Here is a 15,561-nt window from a genome sequence, read left to right on the forward strand (position 1 = left end):
GCGGGATCTTTAATGTCCACCTGAATAGATAGGCAGGGGGGACTTCGGTTGAATGTCTCATCCAAAAGATGCTATCTCTATCAATGCAGCACACCTCGAGCACTGCATTGGATTGTCAGCCTAGACTATGTGCATTCACATAGTCTGCACCTCAGCTTGGGTGCCCATCCAGCAATGTGAATCATTTTAAGACCTCTTCTGAACGTGTAAGGCACTATATAAATATAAACGGCACTGTGAAATTCTATTGTATTGAAAGTCCTGACGTGGGGCTTGAATCCACAATGTTTGGAATCAGAGGCAGCAGTGAAACCAACTGAGCCAGGGTGATCTGACAAGATCTAATAAAGTTGTAAAACAAGCCAAATGGGCAGCGGAAATGCCTCCTCCTTTCCCACTCTCCTATGTTCCAATGTTTTATAAGGAAGTCAGTCTTATTTTGGAAGCAGACTTTCTGCAATTTTTAAGGAGAACTGACTTCCAAATTAACACTAAATTTAAGTATTTTCCACAATTTTAATTTGACAACAAAATGGGCTTATAGTCTAAAACTAGACGGAATTTCAGGCCTCCAGAGTCCATCTCAATCGTCAGATCAGGAATAGTATGGCAAGAAATTGAGCAACATTCCTACTATTTTGCCTCTACCCCAACATCAGATGAATACAACTTATATTTATTTATTCAATGCCATTTACATTTAAATTCTTAAAAGATCAGTAGACACAGAAGGTTGGAAATGCCACCTAGTCTTAGCCAGTAAGACAACTTGAAATGTAAGATGGCGAAGAATCGTGGTAAATTCTTAAAAATTCAGTCTTTAAATTAGGATCTGCTTAATTTTCAGAACAACGAAACTATGTTAAAACTGAATTTTAAAATTTTCTATGATTCCGCGAAATCTTAAATTTTAAGACTAACACTGTGTGAAATTTCGGACCTGGAGTGAGAAGTGAGAGGAATATAGAGATGGGATCTTTTCCATTCCCTGCACCATTCATTCTGTAGTTCCTCTGAGTGAGAGGTTAGTAACAAATTAGAGACAGTTTTAGAGACACCCACTGAGAGCTAGGTTCATGTAGCCCAAATTCACGTTAAGATTAGTTTTTTGCAATCCTCGCTACATAAGTTGACACCGCAGCACGTATTACATTTACTCTAGGCAGTGTATACTCTCTGAGCACACAATTCAGAGGTTGCGGAAATTAAATTTTCAGAGCAAGCTGTTGAACCAGAAATTGAGTCTACCACCAAAATGCTGATTCTTTAAAGGTACATGTAAAGAAAAAGTGACTTTTTTCATGTGTTGTAAACAAAGTAACATAATGTCTGTTGAATTGCATCAGGTGGTAGACTGGCTGGTAGGCTTGACTCTCCAAACAAACTCACAATGTAAATATTAGTTGATCTCAGTCAGAGAAGTGATATGGACTTCTACAATTAGCTTCAGTGACCCTGGGAAAGGGAGAAGAAAAATCAGCCAGATTCCCACTGCTAATCTAATCCCTATGTTGTCACTCAGGCAGGAAGCACACATGGGTGGAAGTCAGTTGAGGACACTACGTTGGAGCATTTGTGAAGTCCCTCCGCACTTGCACACAATGAGTGTTTACAACTTGCACACTGAGTGTTTACACTCACATGTAAAGAATAATCATCTGGTCAAGTTATCAGAGTGTTACTAGCATCCGTGGAACTGTACTCAGCAGGAATCATTGCAAACATAAAACAATAAAAGGTCTACAAATTTCCAACCAATTGACTATATGAATCGACAATGTGTCTACTTTGGGAGAACAAAAAGTTTATGAATTTCATATCAAGACATCCGATCAAGCACTAATTTTACCCTCTAAAAACAGTTATCCATTGTTAATTTTAAATTCCATCACTATCTGCTGCAGTTTCTATCAATGATTCAACCATATACTTCATCTCAGTAAATGATTACATATTTTTAGAATAAGTTTGATGACGCTCTCCAAAACTTGATACTCTCAAGGGATTATTCAAGTAAATGTTCAAGTAAATGCCTTCTTGCTTTGGAGCCTTGTATTTCCATATAAGCCCCCGAAACTAGCTCAGTCTCACGTACTTCCTTTAATACTAAAACCAACTATTATTCTGTATATCATACTTCAAGAACTTCAGAAATCTTTGTTCGATCAGCCAGCTAACTTCTAAGATACTTAAACATTGCAGTTAGCATTCCTGGATACAGGCAAAACAATATTGTCTGATGTTTAATTTGTTTTTCATTTGTTTGTGGAAAAATAATTAAATTCCTTGTATTGACTTATTTCTACTGAATCAAAATAGGGAAGGAATAGTTTTAAGTTGGTTAAGGAGTAATGGTGAGACAAGGGTGATAAAATCAAACTAATTAGGAAGAGCAGTAAAGTTAAACTTACTGCATTGTCTCCAAGAGCAGCTTTCAGGCTGATTCGTACCTTACGAGCATACGGTGAAGCTGAAATAAATGTTTTGAAGCATATTATAAAGTCCAACATAAGATGAAATACTTCAAATAAACTGTTGGGAGATAAGGTATTACCAAATGTTCTGATTACATTGAAAAGACAGGTTTGCTCTCTGTGAAGGGCTTGTTCAAACAAGAGGGTTGAACATCCAAATGCTAGCTTATACACTCATTTTTTGGATGGATTTCAAATCATTTGATAAGAGCAACTATTGCAGAAAATGCACTGATAATAATGTGAGTTAAAAATGAAAGCACTAGATAAGTGGCATTGTGATAGTGAGAGAGAATCCTGTAAAAAATAATGAAGTTGATCACATGCATTTTTAAAAAGCTACCAATCTTTTAAAAAAAAATCTAAATTAATGAAATGCATTATCAAGCGTAGTTGACATACTTGCATCACACAGCTTATGTGTTGTGGTGGACCGCAACTCTGCAGCAGTGAAAAGGCCGAAAGCAACGAGGAAAATCCCTGACCACATCTTCAAAGCGTGAAGGAAACTGCCAAAGACAGAAAATAACTCGTCGATAATCCAGCCTTAAATTCTCTGCAGCCACTGGCAAACGATCAGGGTGGGGAAAAAAAACCAACACTCTTGCAAAAAGCTTAATCATTAAATTAGATGCTACTACCAATCAAATTCACTCGTACCTGTCTGTGCTCCCAATCTTGTCCTTACTCCAGTTGGAGAATGAAAATGCTGTTCTTATCTGTTGCTTATAACTGTCTGGATGAGCAAGTTGGTGAGAGAAGCTGTATCTGCCTATGATTAAAACCTGTGCTCAGATAGCATCTCACTTCCCAGACGAACTCAGGGCCAAAACAAAGGATTTAAAATGTGATCACAGCTTTGCAGAAGGTTTACAGGCAAGTAACTGAACTCCGATTATTCTTTCAACAAACTGCTGAGTCTCCAGACTTTTTCGTTTGCAACAGATAGAGACCTTTAATTCAGTTGATACATTATCCACAAGGTGTTTTATTCCATCCCTATCCCAGTATTTTCTGACAATGATACTCCTGTGCTGTACACTGTGGATCTGATTTTACTTTCCCTATTTATGGCTAATGAGAGGAATATGGGTCCCAGATTTCTCAGCAGTTTATTTTTTCTCCTGAAGGTGCTGACTCTGTTCCAAGTCCCAGAATTTTGTTCTACCTTTCTCAAATGGTCATTCTACACGGGTGAGCCTTGACAGCAAGTGTTACAAGGCTATTTCTAATAATAATAATATTATAATAATCCTTGCATTTAATGAACTAGATTGTGGATGTGTCGCCATTGTCAGAGGTGTCGTCCTTCGGATGAGGCATTAAAACTGAAAGCCCATCTGTCTGTTCAAAAAAGGGAGTTTCGTCCGGTGTCCTGGCCAACAATCTGCCAAATAAAATTGATCATTCATTTCATGGTTGTTTGTGTAGCCAGGATTAAGCAGCTGGTGCTGAATAAGCCTGGTACGTGGCATTAGACTTGGAATTTGAAAACATTAAGGTGGCTGGCACATCACTAGCTGTGCTGTAAAGGTCCTCCCACCATGCTGAAGCCAGATATCCATCGAATAGCTGATGACATAACGGCATGACAGCCACTGGAAGGTGTTACCCCGATGAACATACATTTTTATATCCAGCATTTGGAATCCACCTTGATTGGTATGAAGCGAGGTAAGTAGCTACTGCTCAAGTTCCGCACCTCCAACTGGTGGAAGGATCGCTCAGTGGGCAGGCATTTCAATCAAATCACCCCTCAGTCGCAGAGAACACATCTTCATCATAACCGGCGTTTCACTGTAGTTTAGGCTGTAACAGCTGAAGTAAACAAGTAAATAAATAATGCTTCCTTTTGGTTTTGTGTCTTATCACTCCCCGAGACGTCTCAATGCACTTCGTAGGATTTTACTGTATAGCGACTGTGTATTTGTAGACAAGTTCTCACTGGTATTTAGTTGTTTTCATTGAAAGTATGCTTGTTATTTCTTCCTCAGAGGTTCAGTGGAAGAGCCTCTACTTAGTCATAAAAATCTACGATATCCTATGGATGCTCTCCCATTAATGCTGAGTTAGCTGATCTCAGCCATGGTCGCAATTGAACTGCTGCAATTGGCCTTATTAACGTTGACTGGGTTCTTGCATTTGTTCGCTATCCAGTGTCTACTGCTCGAAAGTATACCTTAGTGATTGTCAGGCCAGGGCAGGATCGGGCACAAATTTAGCGCTCCTGACTGTCAACATTAACTGTTCAGTTTGCACTAAATACATTAGATTTCATAAAATAATTTAGCATCAGGTCAAAGAACGGTCATTTAGGCGAGATACCGTACTGGAGGTCTGCCAGCATGAGTGGAATTATATCCAGCATGAGTCACTGCCTTCAGGACAGGAGAACATTTGGAGATGTAAGAAAGAAAATATAGTCAGTCTTATAAATAGAATATAATAAAGCTGACAATAACCTAATTATGACTTTATAGCTTTTGTATTATCTGATCAGCCTCACTCATGGAGCTATTTATCTCATCGTCTGAATGATTCTAGCTTTATTTCTTGTAAAAAGTCTGTTTTCAATTCTACCCACAGATGTCTTGCCGCCACTGTCATCCACTTGACCCTTTCAGACAATCTCACTAGTTTTGGTGGGAAATTTCCTGAACCAGGTTATGCAGTAACAAATCCAATGACATTACACAAATAATTCAGAAAAAAATAACATGAATTATCTGGGAGTAAATTAAAGAATGTGGCTCCATCTCAGAGTACAGACAGATCATAAACTCCTCAGTCTTCATTCTCATGGCTATAATGCCATCTGTAAAAATAGTACCTTGTAATTCACTCCCAGTAAGGTATATTACTCTACTGTATATGCAATCTGCATGCTTTTACCTTACGACATACACATTAGTCCCCTATAACTCTGATGTCTTGCAGCCATAATTACTCACCTCAATGCACCTCCCACCGTTTTCTGTGAATGGAAACAAGGAAAAATAATATTACAATCAAATCAAGCATGCATATGCATGGTATACAATACATCCGACCAGCCAGGTATGAATTGTAGATGTTTATATTTTAGAATAATATTGAATCATATAAGCATAGAAGGCCATTCAATCTTAAACTGGTGTCAGCTCACCCATCAGACCTACTAGTTTCATCCCAATATTCCCTGATCTTTGCCCATACTTTTTTATACTGTTTATTCTTCTTTAAATGTCTTCTAATTCACTTTTAAACATTGTTAAGGTCTCAGCCTCAAGAGCTACTTGTGTCATAACATTTGATATTCCAATAATCTGTATGAAAAAGTTTCTTATAATTCTATAGTTTAGCGGGAATAATTTGACAACTGGAATACCTTTTGAAATTTCTGTTAGAATTACCACAATACAGTAGTGTGTAAAAACGCACGGAATGTTTGATTTTGATGCTCAGACGCTCTTAATTTTACAAATGGTATTCCGCCTTGTTATCTCAAGCAGCCATTCAAATTTAATCGGCAAGTCATGAAACTCATCATTTTACAATTAAACTGTCTGGAGGGATCTCACTCGTTTTTTCAGATAAAATTCCATGTGTGCTATACTGAGAACAGTGCATTCATCAGATGTTGAGAGAAGAATGGGGAAGCAGAGCCACAGAGAACAATATTCTAATCAAACAGAGACACAGATAGTAAGTTTATTTAAACAACTTATTTTATTTTCATTCAGATGTGTTACAGAGCAGTTACTTAATTTATCTACCAGCGCGATGCTTGAGTTTGTTCTTCAATGTTTTTGTGTTTGGTGAACATTTGAACTTAATTAATTGAACTTATAATTATAATAACTACAAATATTATCAGTAGATGAGGAGCAATCGCTACAACGAACGACTCTTGTAGACAGGGAAAGAAGGCTACATAGAGATCACAGGGGTAAAAGATAAGTTATTTACAATTACCGATAGCCAATACTTAATTCCACCAAGTCTTAGCCTATAAGACCATCTTGTATTATTACATTCAATCGTAATTATAGTTTCAGTTCTTTTTAAATTGACTTCCAAATTAAGATAGAATTTCCGGATTTTCCACAATTTTGCACAAAATTAAATTTTAAAACAAAATGGTCTTATAGATGAAATTTCAGTCCTTAGAGGTTACCAAAATAATCCATCATTGAAGTTTATGAACTTGTGGTATTTTTTTAAATAGATTTTTTTTAATAAGATATGTGCAATTATCAAGTTTCTATCTGATGAATTCTTCAGCACATTTTATGTTCTGAAATTTAATAATAATCCTTGCATTTGATATAGCGCCTTTCATATTGGGAGGATGCCTCAAAGTGTTTCACAGGATTTAGCAAAATGCAGGCAAATTACACATTTTGTAAGCATATTACACATTACAAATTACAATACAACATGTTCATGAACACTGTAAATTTGACCCTCTATTTCATATTGAACCTGAAACACACTGTAAGCTGTAAAACTGCAAACCTATGGAATTGAAGTTCACTGTAACATTGAACCTTTACAGAACCAGTTCATTTCAAACACTGTGGGTGATTTAGAATAGGGTTAGTCAAGTTTCTGTGCACATAACCATTCTTTGTCACCCGTGCTCTGTAATCTTAAGCATTATAGTACATAATAAACATCATTCGTCCACAAAATATACAGTCAATTCACTGCACAGTATATTCTGTGAAGTGCTTTATGACGTCTCGAAGAAGTGATAAGATGCTATATCAAATGCACGGATTCTTCTTATCATCATCAGTAGTGTTTGCTTTCCTTGGGTCCAAGGTGTTATCAAATCCACACCAATTGCAATTGGTGCCCCACTTGTAATCCCGAATAAGAAAGGCTTTCACTCCATGAATAGACAGATCAAATTTGATGGTCAATATTGCAACATTTTACATCTTACTTGCAACTTTCCTCGAATCCACACATTTCCACAATTTCACAAATTTCAAATGCTTTTGAAGACCCAAAATTAGAACATTTGGTGATGTGAGGCAATGATTAATGGAGTTTATCTTATCCGCTAGATAAAAACAAAATTATGTATACAGAATGGCTTGCATATGTACATCCCAAGCCATCTGCAAGGATACTTGTGAGGTATAAAATCAAAAGGTTCCTGAATAAAGCTTGGCTTATTCCAGGGAGTGCACAGGAGTATCACACCATCAGCCAGTAAATTAGGCATACTTTGTTGTGTGTTACACATCATTGCCAAAAGCAGCAGGACCAACATGACTATCGATGAACAGCAGCAGCAAGCTCTAGTTGCACAGGATAAAGTAGATGATCATAACTACAAAGATGAAGATGAGTACCTGCAGATCACAAGACAGATCTCGATTTGACCATTTTTCACAATCTACTCTTCACCTTTTTTTCTCTGCGATTGCTTTGTTATGTGATGGACCTGCATTAGGCAGGATCTCTTTCCTACCAACTTCACCTGTTTTGCGCTGTTCATTCCCAGAGGATTTTACGATTTTGTGCGGTGAGGGAGGGTGCAAGGGGAAGGTTTGACATCTTGAGATACATCAGAATAAACAACAACAGGGCTGGTATTACTCCTTTTCATGAAAGCAGAAAGGGATGCGTTGGCCAGTGGATCCAATACGTCAGCAAAGCCCCAGGGTCTCCATATTTACGGAGATAAGAGACAAATCCCATAGTGTTCTCATCGGGTAATCATCCAAAGCCTCCATGTCAAAAGCAAAACGATCTTTAAAAGAGGCAAGAGTATGATGAACAGTGGTGGTCTGCTCGGACAATTGGAGTAGCGAACTACTCTTCCTTTCCCATACTGTTATCAAGAACGCATTGTCCGTGAGAAAGTGTTACACAACTCTCCTTTTCATGAAAGGAACACCAAGGTTTGCTTCCTCTGGGGTGTGTTCTCCTAGGGTCCTTCACTGTCAAGTCGTATCACCTCCAGCAGTTCACCAGTGCTACCGAACTCACCTAGTTCTTGACTTATTTCTTTCTGTAGATTGTGTATGACTCTCTGCACTAATGCCTGCAACCTCAACGTTCCTGTATTCAGATCAGGAAGTGCAGTGAGCCGATTTTCAGAGAGACATAGTTTGCAATTACTTCCAACCATTCAATAATCTTACTCATTCATCCTGTAACCTCCTGCCATTCTGTCTTGGGAGTACTACAGATCCACCTAGCTCAGGGACTGAGTGACCGAGACCACCACAGAGGATCGATTTGATTACGATATTCCATTGCCAGGCACGTCACCTTGGAGCCAGCTCAGCTCTGAGGTGACCCTGCTTATCAGCAAGGTGATTGCATAGATTCTATATAAGGATAGATTCTATATAATTATATATTCTATATGATTATATAGAATCTATCCTCATAGATTCTGAAGCAGTGAGGCATAATTAAAGCACCACATCTCTATATAATAATAATGCTTACATTTGGTATAGTGCCTTTTCACGTTGGGAGGATGTCCCAAAAGGCTTCATAGGATATACTATAAAGTGCAATGACCAGGGTGTCTCACTGAATCTGTCTGCACCAGCTCAGATTTTAACATAAACACACAAATAGCACAGCACGTGATATAAAGGGCAACCTGCAAGTGTTAAGCCATCTATTAATCAGTAGTCAATAGTTAGATTTCACAACCTAGAACAAATTTTCATTAAGTAAGTCCAAACACAAGCTTGATACTGGCTTATATAGTTGTCATGGATGTGAGACTGTCAGACGACCAGATTCAAATTCCAATTCAAATTACAGTCATTGAGATGAATATCATAATTGTTTATTTTAATCTATTGGTGGATACACCAGTGGTTTATGGAAAATAAGGAAGTTGCAGGGAGTTTGGATATTGTAAATTGCAACAGTGAAGTTCAAACATATTCACGGAAGCTCATAGAACCATATAAATGTACAGCTGTAAACTTACTGCAAGGCGGTCCCTCCAGCGAGAGTGTGCATTCCATTCCAGATAGGGACATTTACTGAGCATAGGTGACATACGTATGTATATTCAGTTCATCATGTCTGTGTTGGCACACTTAAGGATAATCCTTTCAGTCCCATATTACCTGCCATTTTCCCATACATCATGAAATACTAAAACTACTGTTACAGGAACAATAAGAAATAACAATTAAGTAACTGTAGTCAATATACAACAAATCATTGGTATTACAAAAATAAATGTATTGTGATTCTTATGTATATGGCTTATGTGCCTACTGAGTGTATTCACTTTCCCCACATTTTGTTCATGCTTTTTTCACAATGATTATATAGTGAAACTGGCAGCAGGGATTCTTCCCTCTCAGCTCCTGTCATCCATGAGAGCCAATTCCCTAACAACTAGCTGCACAAGCAGTGGGAAGCTTGCCAAACAGTGCTCTCAATAGCAAGCTATACTGTTTTAGCTGGTAAATTCTTGCATTGCCCCAATGTATACTCTAGGGTCTCTAAGCCAAAGTGCATCTAATAGTTTTTCTGTTGCCAACTTGCATACAATACTCTCCAAAATTAGATAAGCAAGGTCCGTCCCTCCAGAGTGAGGTTGTGCATTCCAATTCCAGTCGCAGGGAAATTTCCATGTCTTAAAGATTGTTCTTGGAATTCTCAGTCTGTTTTGGATACTCCGAAGCATTTGCATGTGTCAGACACCCGGCTGACTAAGCAAAATGACTTTGCACATGTCTTAGTGTTCTCCTTGCTCTAGTACAGTTCCTATCGCTGTAAATGATCGTGCAATACTAAACACAGTTCAACACAGGCCACTCAGTTTCACTCTCATCCAGAAGAGGGTATTGCTCGCTCCGGACTAAGGAAGTTGTCCCCATTGCATTTGAAGTTGACAAATGTAGTTTGTGACGGGTCAGAGAATCTACCTTGGATACGGATTGTATGTGTCCCTCAGGGATCGGGTGTTCTCCATCTCCAGATAGTCCAACTTTATATAGAAAGGAAAATAGGAGAAATATTAACTGTATATGTATATAACGCCATATAAAATGTCTCATATCATCTTTACACTATTCCACTATTATTGTGGGGCAGCATTGTAATGTACAATTGATCTTGCACAGTGCACAAAATTCGAGAGGGTATTTTTTACAAGGCTCTATCACTCCACAATCCTTACATTTTAAAGGAACAGAGAGAGACCACACATACCATCATCTGTGCTGCTCAATCCATCTTCTGTCACTCATCCAGGCCCGCTATTCCAGACAGGTGCATTGCAGCCTCTTCTACCACACGGCAATTTTTATCGTGCTGTGGTCAATCATGGTACATTGAGCTGTACACTTATAAGCCATATTTAGCTTTGCAGGATTTTTTGACATCATGGAATCTTTTACTGGTCTCTTGTCACGTGTATCAAGTGGTGGACACTGCTGTCAGGCTGTGAGCTATCTCCTCCCAGGCCTTCCTTCTGGCAGATGGATTTCTTGGTTTGGTACCAGAATCAAAAATGTCTGCCCTCCTCTGCATCGATTGGCAGATCGCTTTTCCGGGGATAATAAGCTCTTCAAAAAAACATTTTCCCAAATAATAATTTGGTCACCCAATCCACAACTGTTTGTGGGACACTGCTGTGCGCAATTGGCTGCTGCGTTCCGCCCACAAAAATATACAGTCAATTCACTTTACAGTATATCCTGTGAAGCCCTTTGAGACATCTCGAATACACTATATCAAATGCAAATGCAAATCAAATGCAAGGATTATTATTATTATTATTACTTTCTCCACAATGAATGAAATGTCAGCTTCAGTGAAACGTGGCTTGTTGCTGCTTGGCAACCAATTCCAGACTATTTCCTCCTATTACAAACTAAACACATTAAGTGTACGTGTGCGTGTGTGTGTATGCAGCTCAGGCAAGCTATGTTCACACAAAGGTGCCCTTAATTGAGCAATTAGCTACAGATGAAAAGGATCACAAGTGCTTCTCTAATCCCTTCACTGACCAATTACATAATCAAGGGCAACAGTATATGCTTAAAATGGTTTGCCTATCAGCCCAACTCACGTGTTAGACCCAACCATGTTTCTTATTTTGACAAATGCATTTGTTTACTGCTCGGTATGCATTTAATGTTTCAGACTGCCTTTTCTTATTAGAGCCTTAAACTTGGTCATCAGTGTCACTTAGCTGCTCTGAGGATTCTCTGTGTTTACTAGCTGGATCTGCTTTAGCGCCTGATTTCAAGGCTACAGTTCCTATTGTCCATTTTGTTGATTTCTGCTCCTGGGTACCTCTTGCGAATCAGTTGCAGAGCACCATTAGCTGAGCCGTGGGAGCAGGGTGTCCATCTGGCTTCTTAACTGAGCTACAGTGAGGAGCGTGATACAGACCTAAAAGTGGGAAATAGGAGAAAACGCTTTCGGTAAAATTATCCTCTTCCCTCAAAAGCAAAACACTGGAGTGTCTTGAAGATAGAGATGATATTGTAAAGAATATTGCAGCAATGATAAGAGTGTAGCGTAGGTTTACTAGAATGATATAATACTTGTATTAGGATTGAGTGGCTAGGTTAGGGCTCTTTTTTGCTAAAGAGACATTTGAAAGGGGACCTAATAGAAGAGTTTCTAATTATAAAATAGTTTGATACGGTTAACATAAATAGGCTATTTCCATTGATTGGGGAGACTGTAACCAGGGACACAAGTATAAGATAGCAACTGAGGGATCTAAAACAGAATTTAAGAGAAACAATTTCACACAGAAGATAGTGAGATCATGGAAATCACTACCCTCACAACTCATTGATTGAATCAGATAGTATAGATGTATTTAAGAGGAAGCTAGATATACACACGAGGGAGAAGGGAATAGAAGGGAGTAAGAATTGGGTGGAGATTCATGAGGAGTACAAATACCAGCGCAGACTGGTTTGGACAAATAACCCGTTTCCATGCTGTACATTAATTGTAAATATTTGTGCTGCTTGTGAAAGGACAGACTCCATCATTTACTGTTTGCTAACGCTAGTTAACTTTTTCTTCCTTGCTGAAAGCATTAAAATCCCATTAAAAGTGCAGAAAGAAACATTCATCAGTTGAGTTGGATCCCATAAACAAATGCAAGCCTCATTTCTAGTGGAGAAAGTATTTGAAAGTGATCTCGCCAATGGAACAATCACTTCAATTAATTATTAGTGAGAAATCTTCCCAAAAGAATCATTCTAAAATAATGTAAAACTACAACAGAACAATTCAATAGACTCCAAACCTTGTGGTAACAGACCTAACCTTGCACTGAGCCACGCGACGCAGGTTGGGTCAGTTTGCAGAGCTGCAGGTCTCATTGCAGCTTCCCTTCTATGTTTGCGTGTCCATTCAATGTATTAACACCCTTGAGTAATAACTCATTTTTGTGTGGACTTTATTAAATGGTAACAATGCAAATGAAATTATGATCGACTTATGACAGTCTATTCTCGTGACTGAAAGAACCTTGAAAACAACCTGCCAGTGATGCAATGTTCCATTTGTTTCTATGCTAGTAATTTTTAAACAATTTCTGGAACGTGTCCATGATACGAGCTGTTAAGTGCTAACTGAATAGCTGGATGCCATTTTTATCTTCATTGTAGTTAGGTATTACCTTCCTGGGCAATGAAAACATCACTGGCGCTCAGAAATAACTGATCCAACGTAAGCACTGATAGTCATATACTCAATACCAAGGTCCACTACCAATGGGCAGTGCACCAGGCCACCTTTCCTGTTGAACATTAAGACAAGCAAAAAACATAAGTGAAAAATGGAAAAGTGAGGGAGTAAACAGCCAACACGTAGTGTGAGTAAGAAAGCAATAGAAGATTATATGAGAGAAATGGAATGTGAAGAGTGTGTGAGAGAGAGACTATGAGAAAATGTGAGAAAGAGTGAGAGAGAAAAAGTGCACAAGGTGTATGTGAGAAGAGAGGGAGAGTACAAAAATATCATATGCTGATTGCTAAAAATAGCGAACCTTCCATGACAACTTTATAATGAGATTTCACATTATAAAGACATAACAAAAAGATCGCTATTTTTAGTGATGGATGTGTGAAAGATAGATCCTGCAAGTGGGTTGGTGTCAATGTTTTTAGAGGTTTACTCACAAGCTTGCAAACTCACACAACTGTAGTGGCAAAATTACAAAACCAACAGTAATCACAATCTGACAATAGTGATGTTGAGCATTAGAGCATTCTACTACTCCATGTGTGTGACCCTGAGATTCCTTAAAGGAACACATTTGAGTTTTAAGTGAAAAGGTCTGAGCAGCGAAATTTTTATTATTATAGTCAAACATCTGCTTCTGGTTCAGAGTCTGCTTTATCTTAGGTATGAATCATAGAATCATAGAGGATGCCATTTGGCCCATTGTATCCGTGCCGGCTCTTTGAAAGAGTTATCGAAATTAATCCACTACCCCATTCTGTCCCTATAGCCTTGCAAATTTGTCCTCCTCAAATATCTAACTACTTCTCTCTTGAAAGTTGTTGTCGAATCGGCTTCCACCACCCTTTCAGGGAATGCATTTCAGATCCGAACAACTCGCTGTGTGAAAAAATTTCTCCTCACCTCCCCTCTGGTCCTTTTGGCAACTATTTTAAATTGGGTCCTCAGGTTACCAACCCACCCGCCAGTGAAAACAGTTTTTCCCTGTTCACCCCATTGAATCCCTTCATAATTTTGAACACCTCTATCAAATCTCACCTTAACCTCCAAGGAAAATAATCCTAGCTTCTCTAGCCTCTCTTGATAAGTCAAGTCGCTCATTCCTGGTATCCTGGTAAATCTCCTTTGCACCCTCTCCAAGGCCTTGACATCCTTCCTAAATTGTGGTGCCTAGAACTGAACACAGTACTCTAGCTGAGGCCTAACTAGTGTTTTATAAAGATTCATCATAACCTTCTTACTTTTGTATTCTACGTCCCTATTTATAAAGCCGAATATCCCATGTGCTTTTTTTAAACAACTTTATCTACCTGTCCTGCCACCTTCAAAGATTTGCTTATGTGGACCCCCAGGTCACTCTGTTCCTGCATCTCCTTTAAGATTGTACCATCTAGCTTATATTGCCTATCCTCATTCTTCCTCCCCAAATACATCACTTTGCATTTCTCTGCATTAAATTTCATCTGCCATGTGTCTGCCAATTTCACCAGTCTGTCTATTTCTTCTTGCAGTCTGCTACTATCCTCCTCACTGTTTACTACTTTTCCTAGGTTTGTATTATCTGCAAACTTAGAAATTGTCCTCTCTATACTCAAGTCCAGGTCATTTACATAGATTAAAAAGAGCATCGAAATCATCTTTAGATAAGATGGTTTGTTTTTGCTCTAGATACTTAAATCCCTTACGTTCCTGTTATGTGTTCACTGCTATATTTGTCAAGCTTTTTGTGTTGTACATTTGTATGAAAAGTACTACATAAATGCAAGTTGCAATTATTGATATGATGTACAAGTTACAGGAAGGATTTCCAGGCAAAGGAGAAAGAAGTATGATAAATCATGATATGTGGAGTCCTGTAGCTCAGTGGTTAGAGCACTCGCCTCACAAGTGAGAGTTTCCTTACTCCACACGCCTGATAATACTCCCTCAAGAAAAAAAACAATAATAAATTGGTCACTTCAAATCCACGACTGTTTATGGACACTGCTGTGCGTTTCACCCACAAATATACAGTCATTCACTTTACAGTATATTCTGTGAAGCGCTTTGAGACGTCTAGAAGACGTGAAAAGCGCTATATCAAATGCAAGGATTATTATTATTATTATCCAGAGATTTTTTTTCTCCTCTGGCAATTTTAATACAACAACAAAATTACATTTGTGTAGCGCCTTTCATGTTAGGAGGACGTCCCAAGTCGCTGGAAATACTGTACCACAGTCATGGCTGAGATCAGCAAAACTCAGTCTAGATCAGGCAATTTCTTGATATGTATCGTTCAGAATATTTATTATGGTTCAGAGTATTTATTCTTCTGCACAAGAACCTTGAATATCATTAAGGAAAACATTGGTTTCTACGATGGTATTTTATGGTATTTTAAATGGTTTAT

The 15,561-nt window shown here is 38.4% G+C and overlaps 1 protein-coding gene across 2 annotated transcripts in view; it reads right to left on the reverse strand.

The window, feature by feature from the left end:
* cltrn (collectrin, amino acid transport regulator) overlaps positions 1–15,561 on the reverse strand; it is a 61,780-nt gene that overhangs the window by 24,189 nt on the left and 22,030 nt on the right. Inside the window, exons 3-6 of one of the 2 annotated variants that reach the window (XM_042333977.1) lie at positions 10,379–10,440; positions 5,426–5,448; positions 2,877–2,983; positions 2,412–2,470 (exon numbers count right to left, since the gene is read on the reverse strand). In XM_042333977.1, coding sequence (XP_042189911.1) covers positions 2,412–2,470; positions 2,877–2,983; positions 5,426–5,448; positions 10,379–10,440 — 251 coding nt within the window. The remainder of the gene's footprint in view (positions 1–2,411; positions 2,471–2,876; positions 2,984–5,425; positions 5,449–10,378; positions 10,441–15,561) is intronic. The other variant, XM_007891658.2, reaches the window with a different exon arrangement.

This window comes from Callorhinchus milii, unplaced genomic scaffold, assembly GCF_018977255.1.
Source record: "Callorhinchus milii isolate IMCB2004 unplaced genomic scaffold, IMCB_Cmil_1.0 Scaffold4, whole genome shotgun sequence".
In the NCBI taxonomy this organism is placed as follows: Eukaryota; Metazoa; Chordata; class Chondrichthyes; order Chimaeriformes; family Callorhinchidae; genus Callorhinchus; species Callorhinchus milii.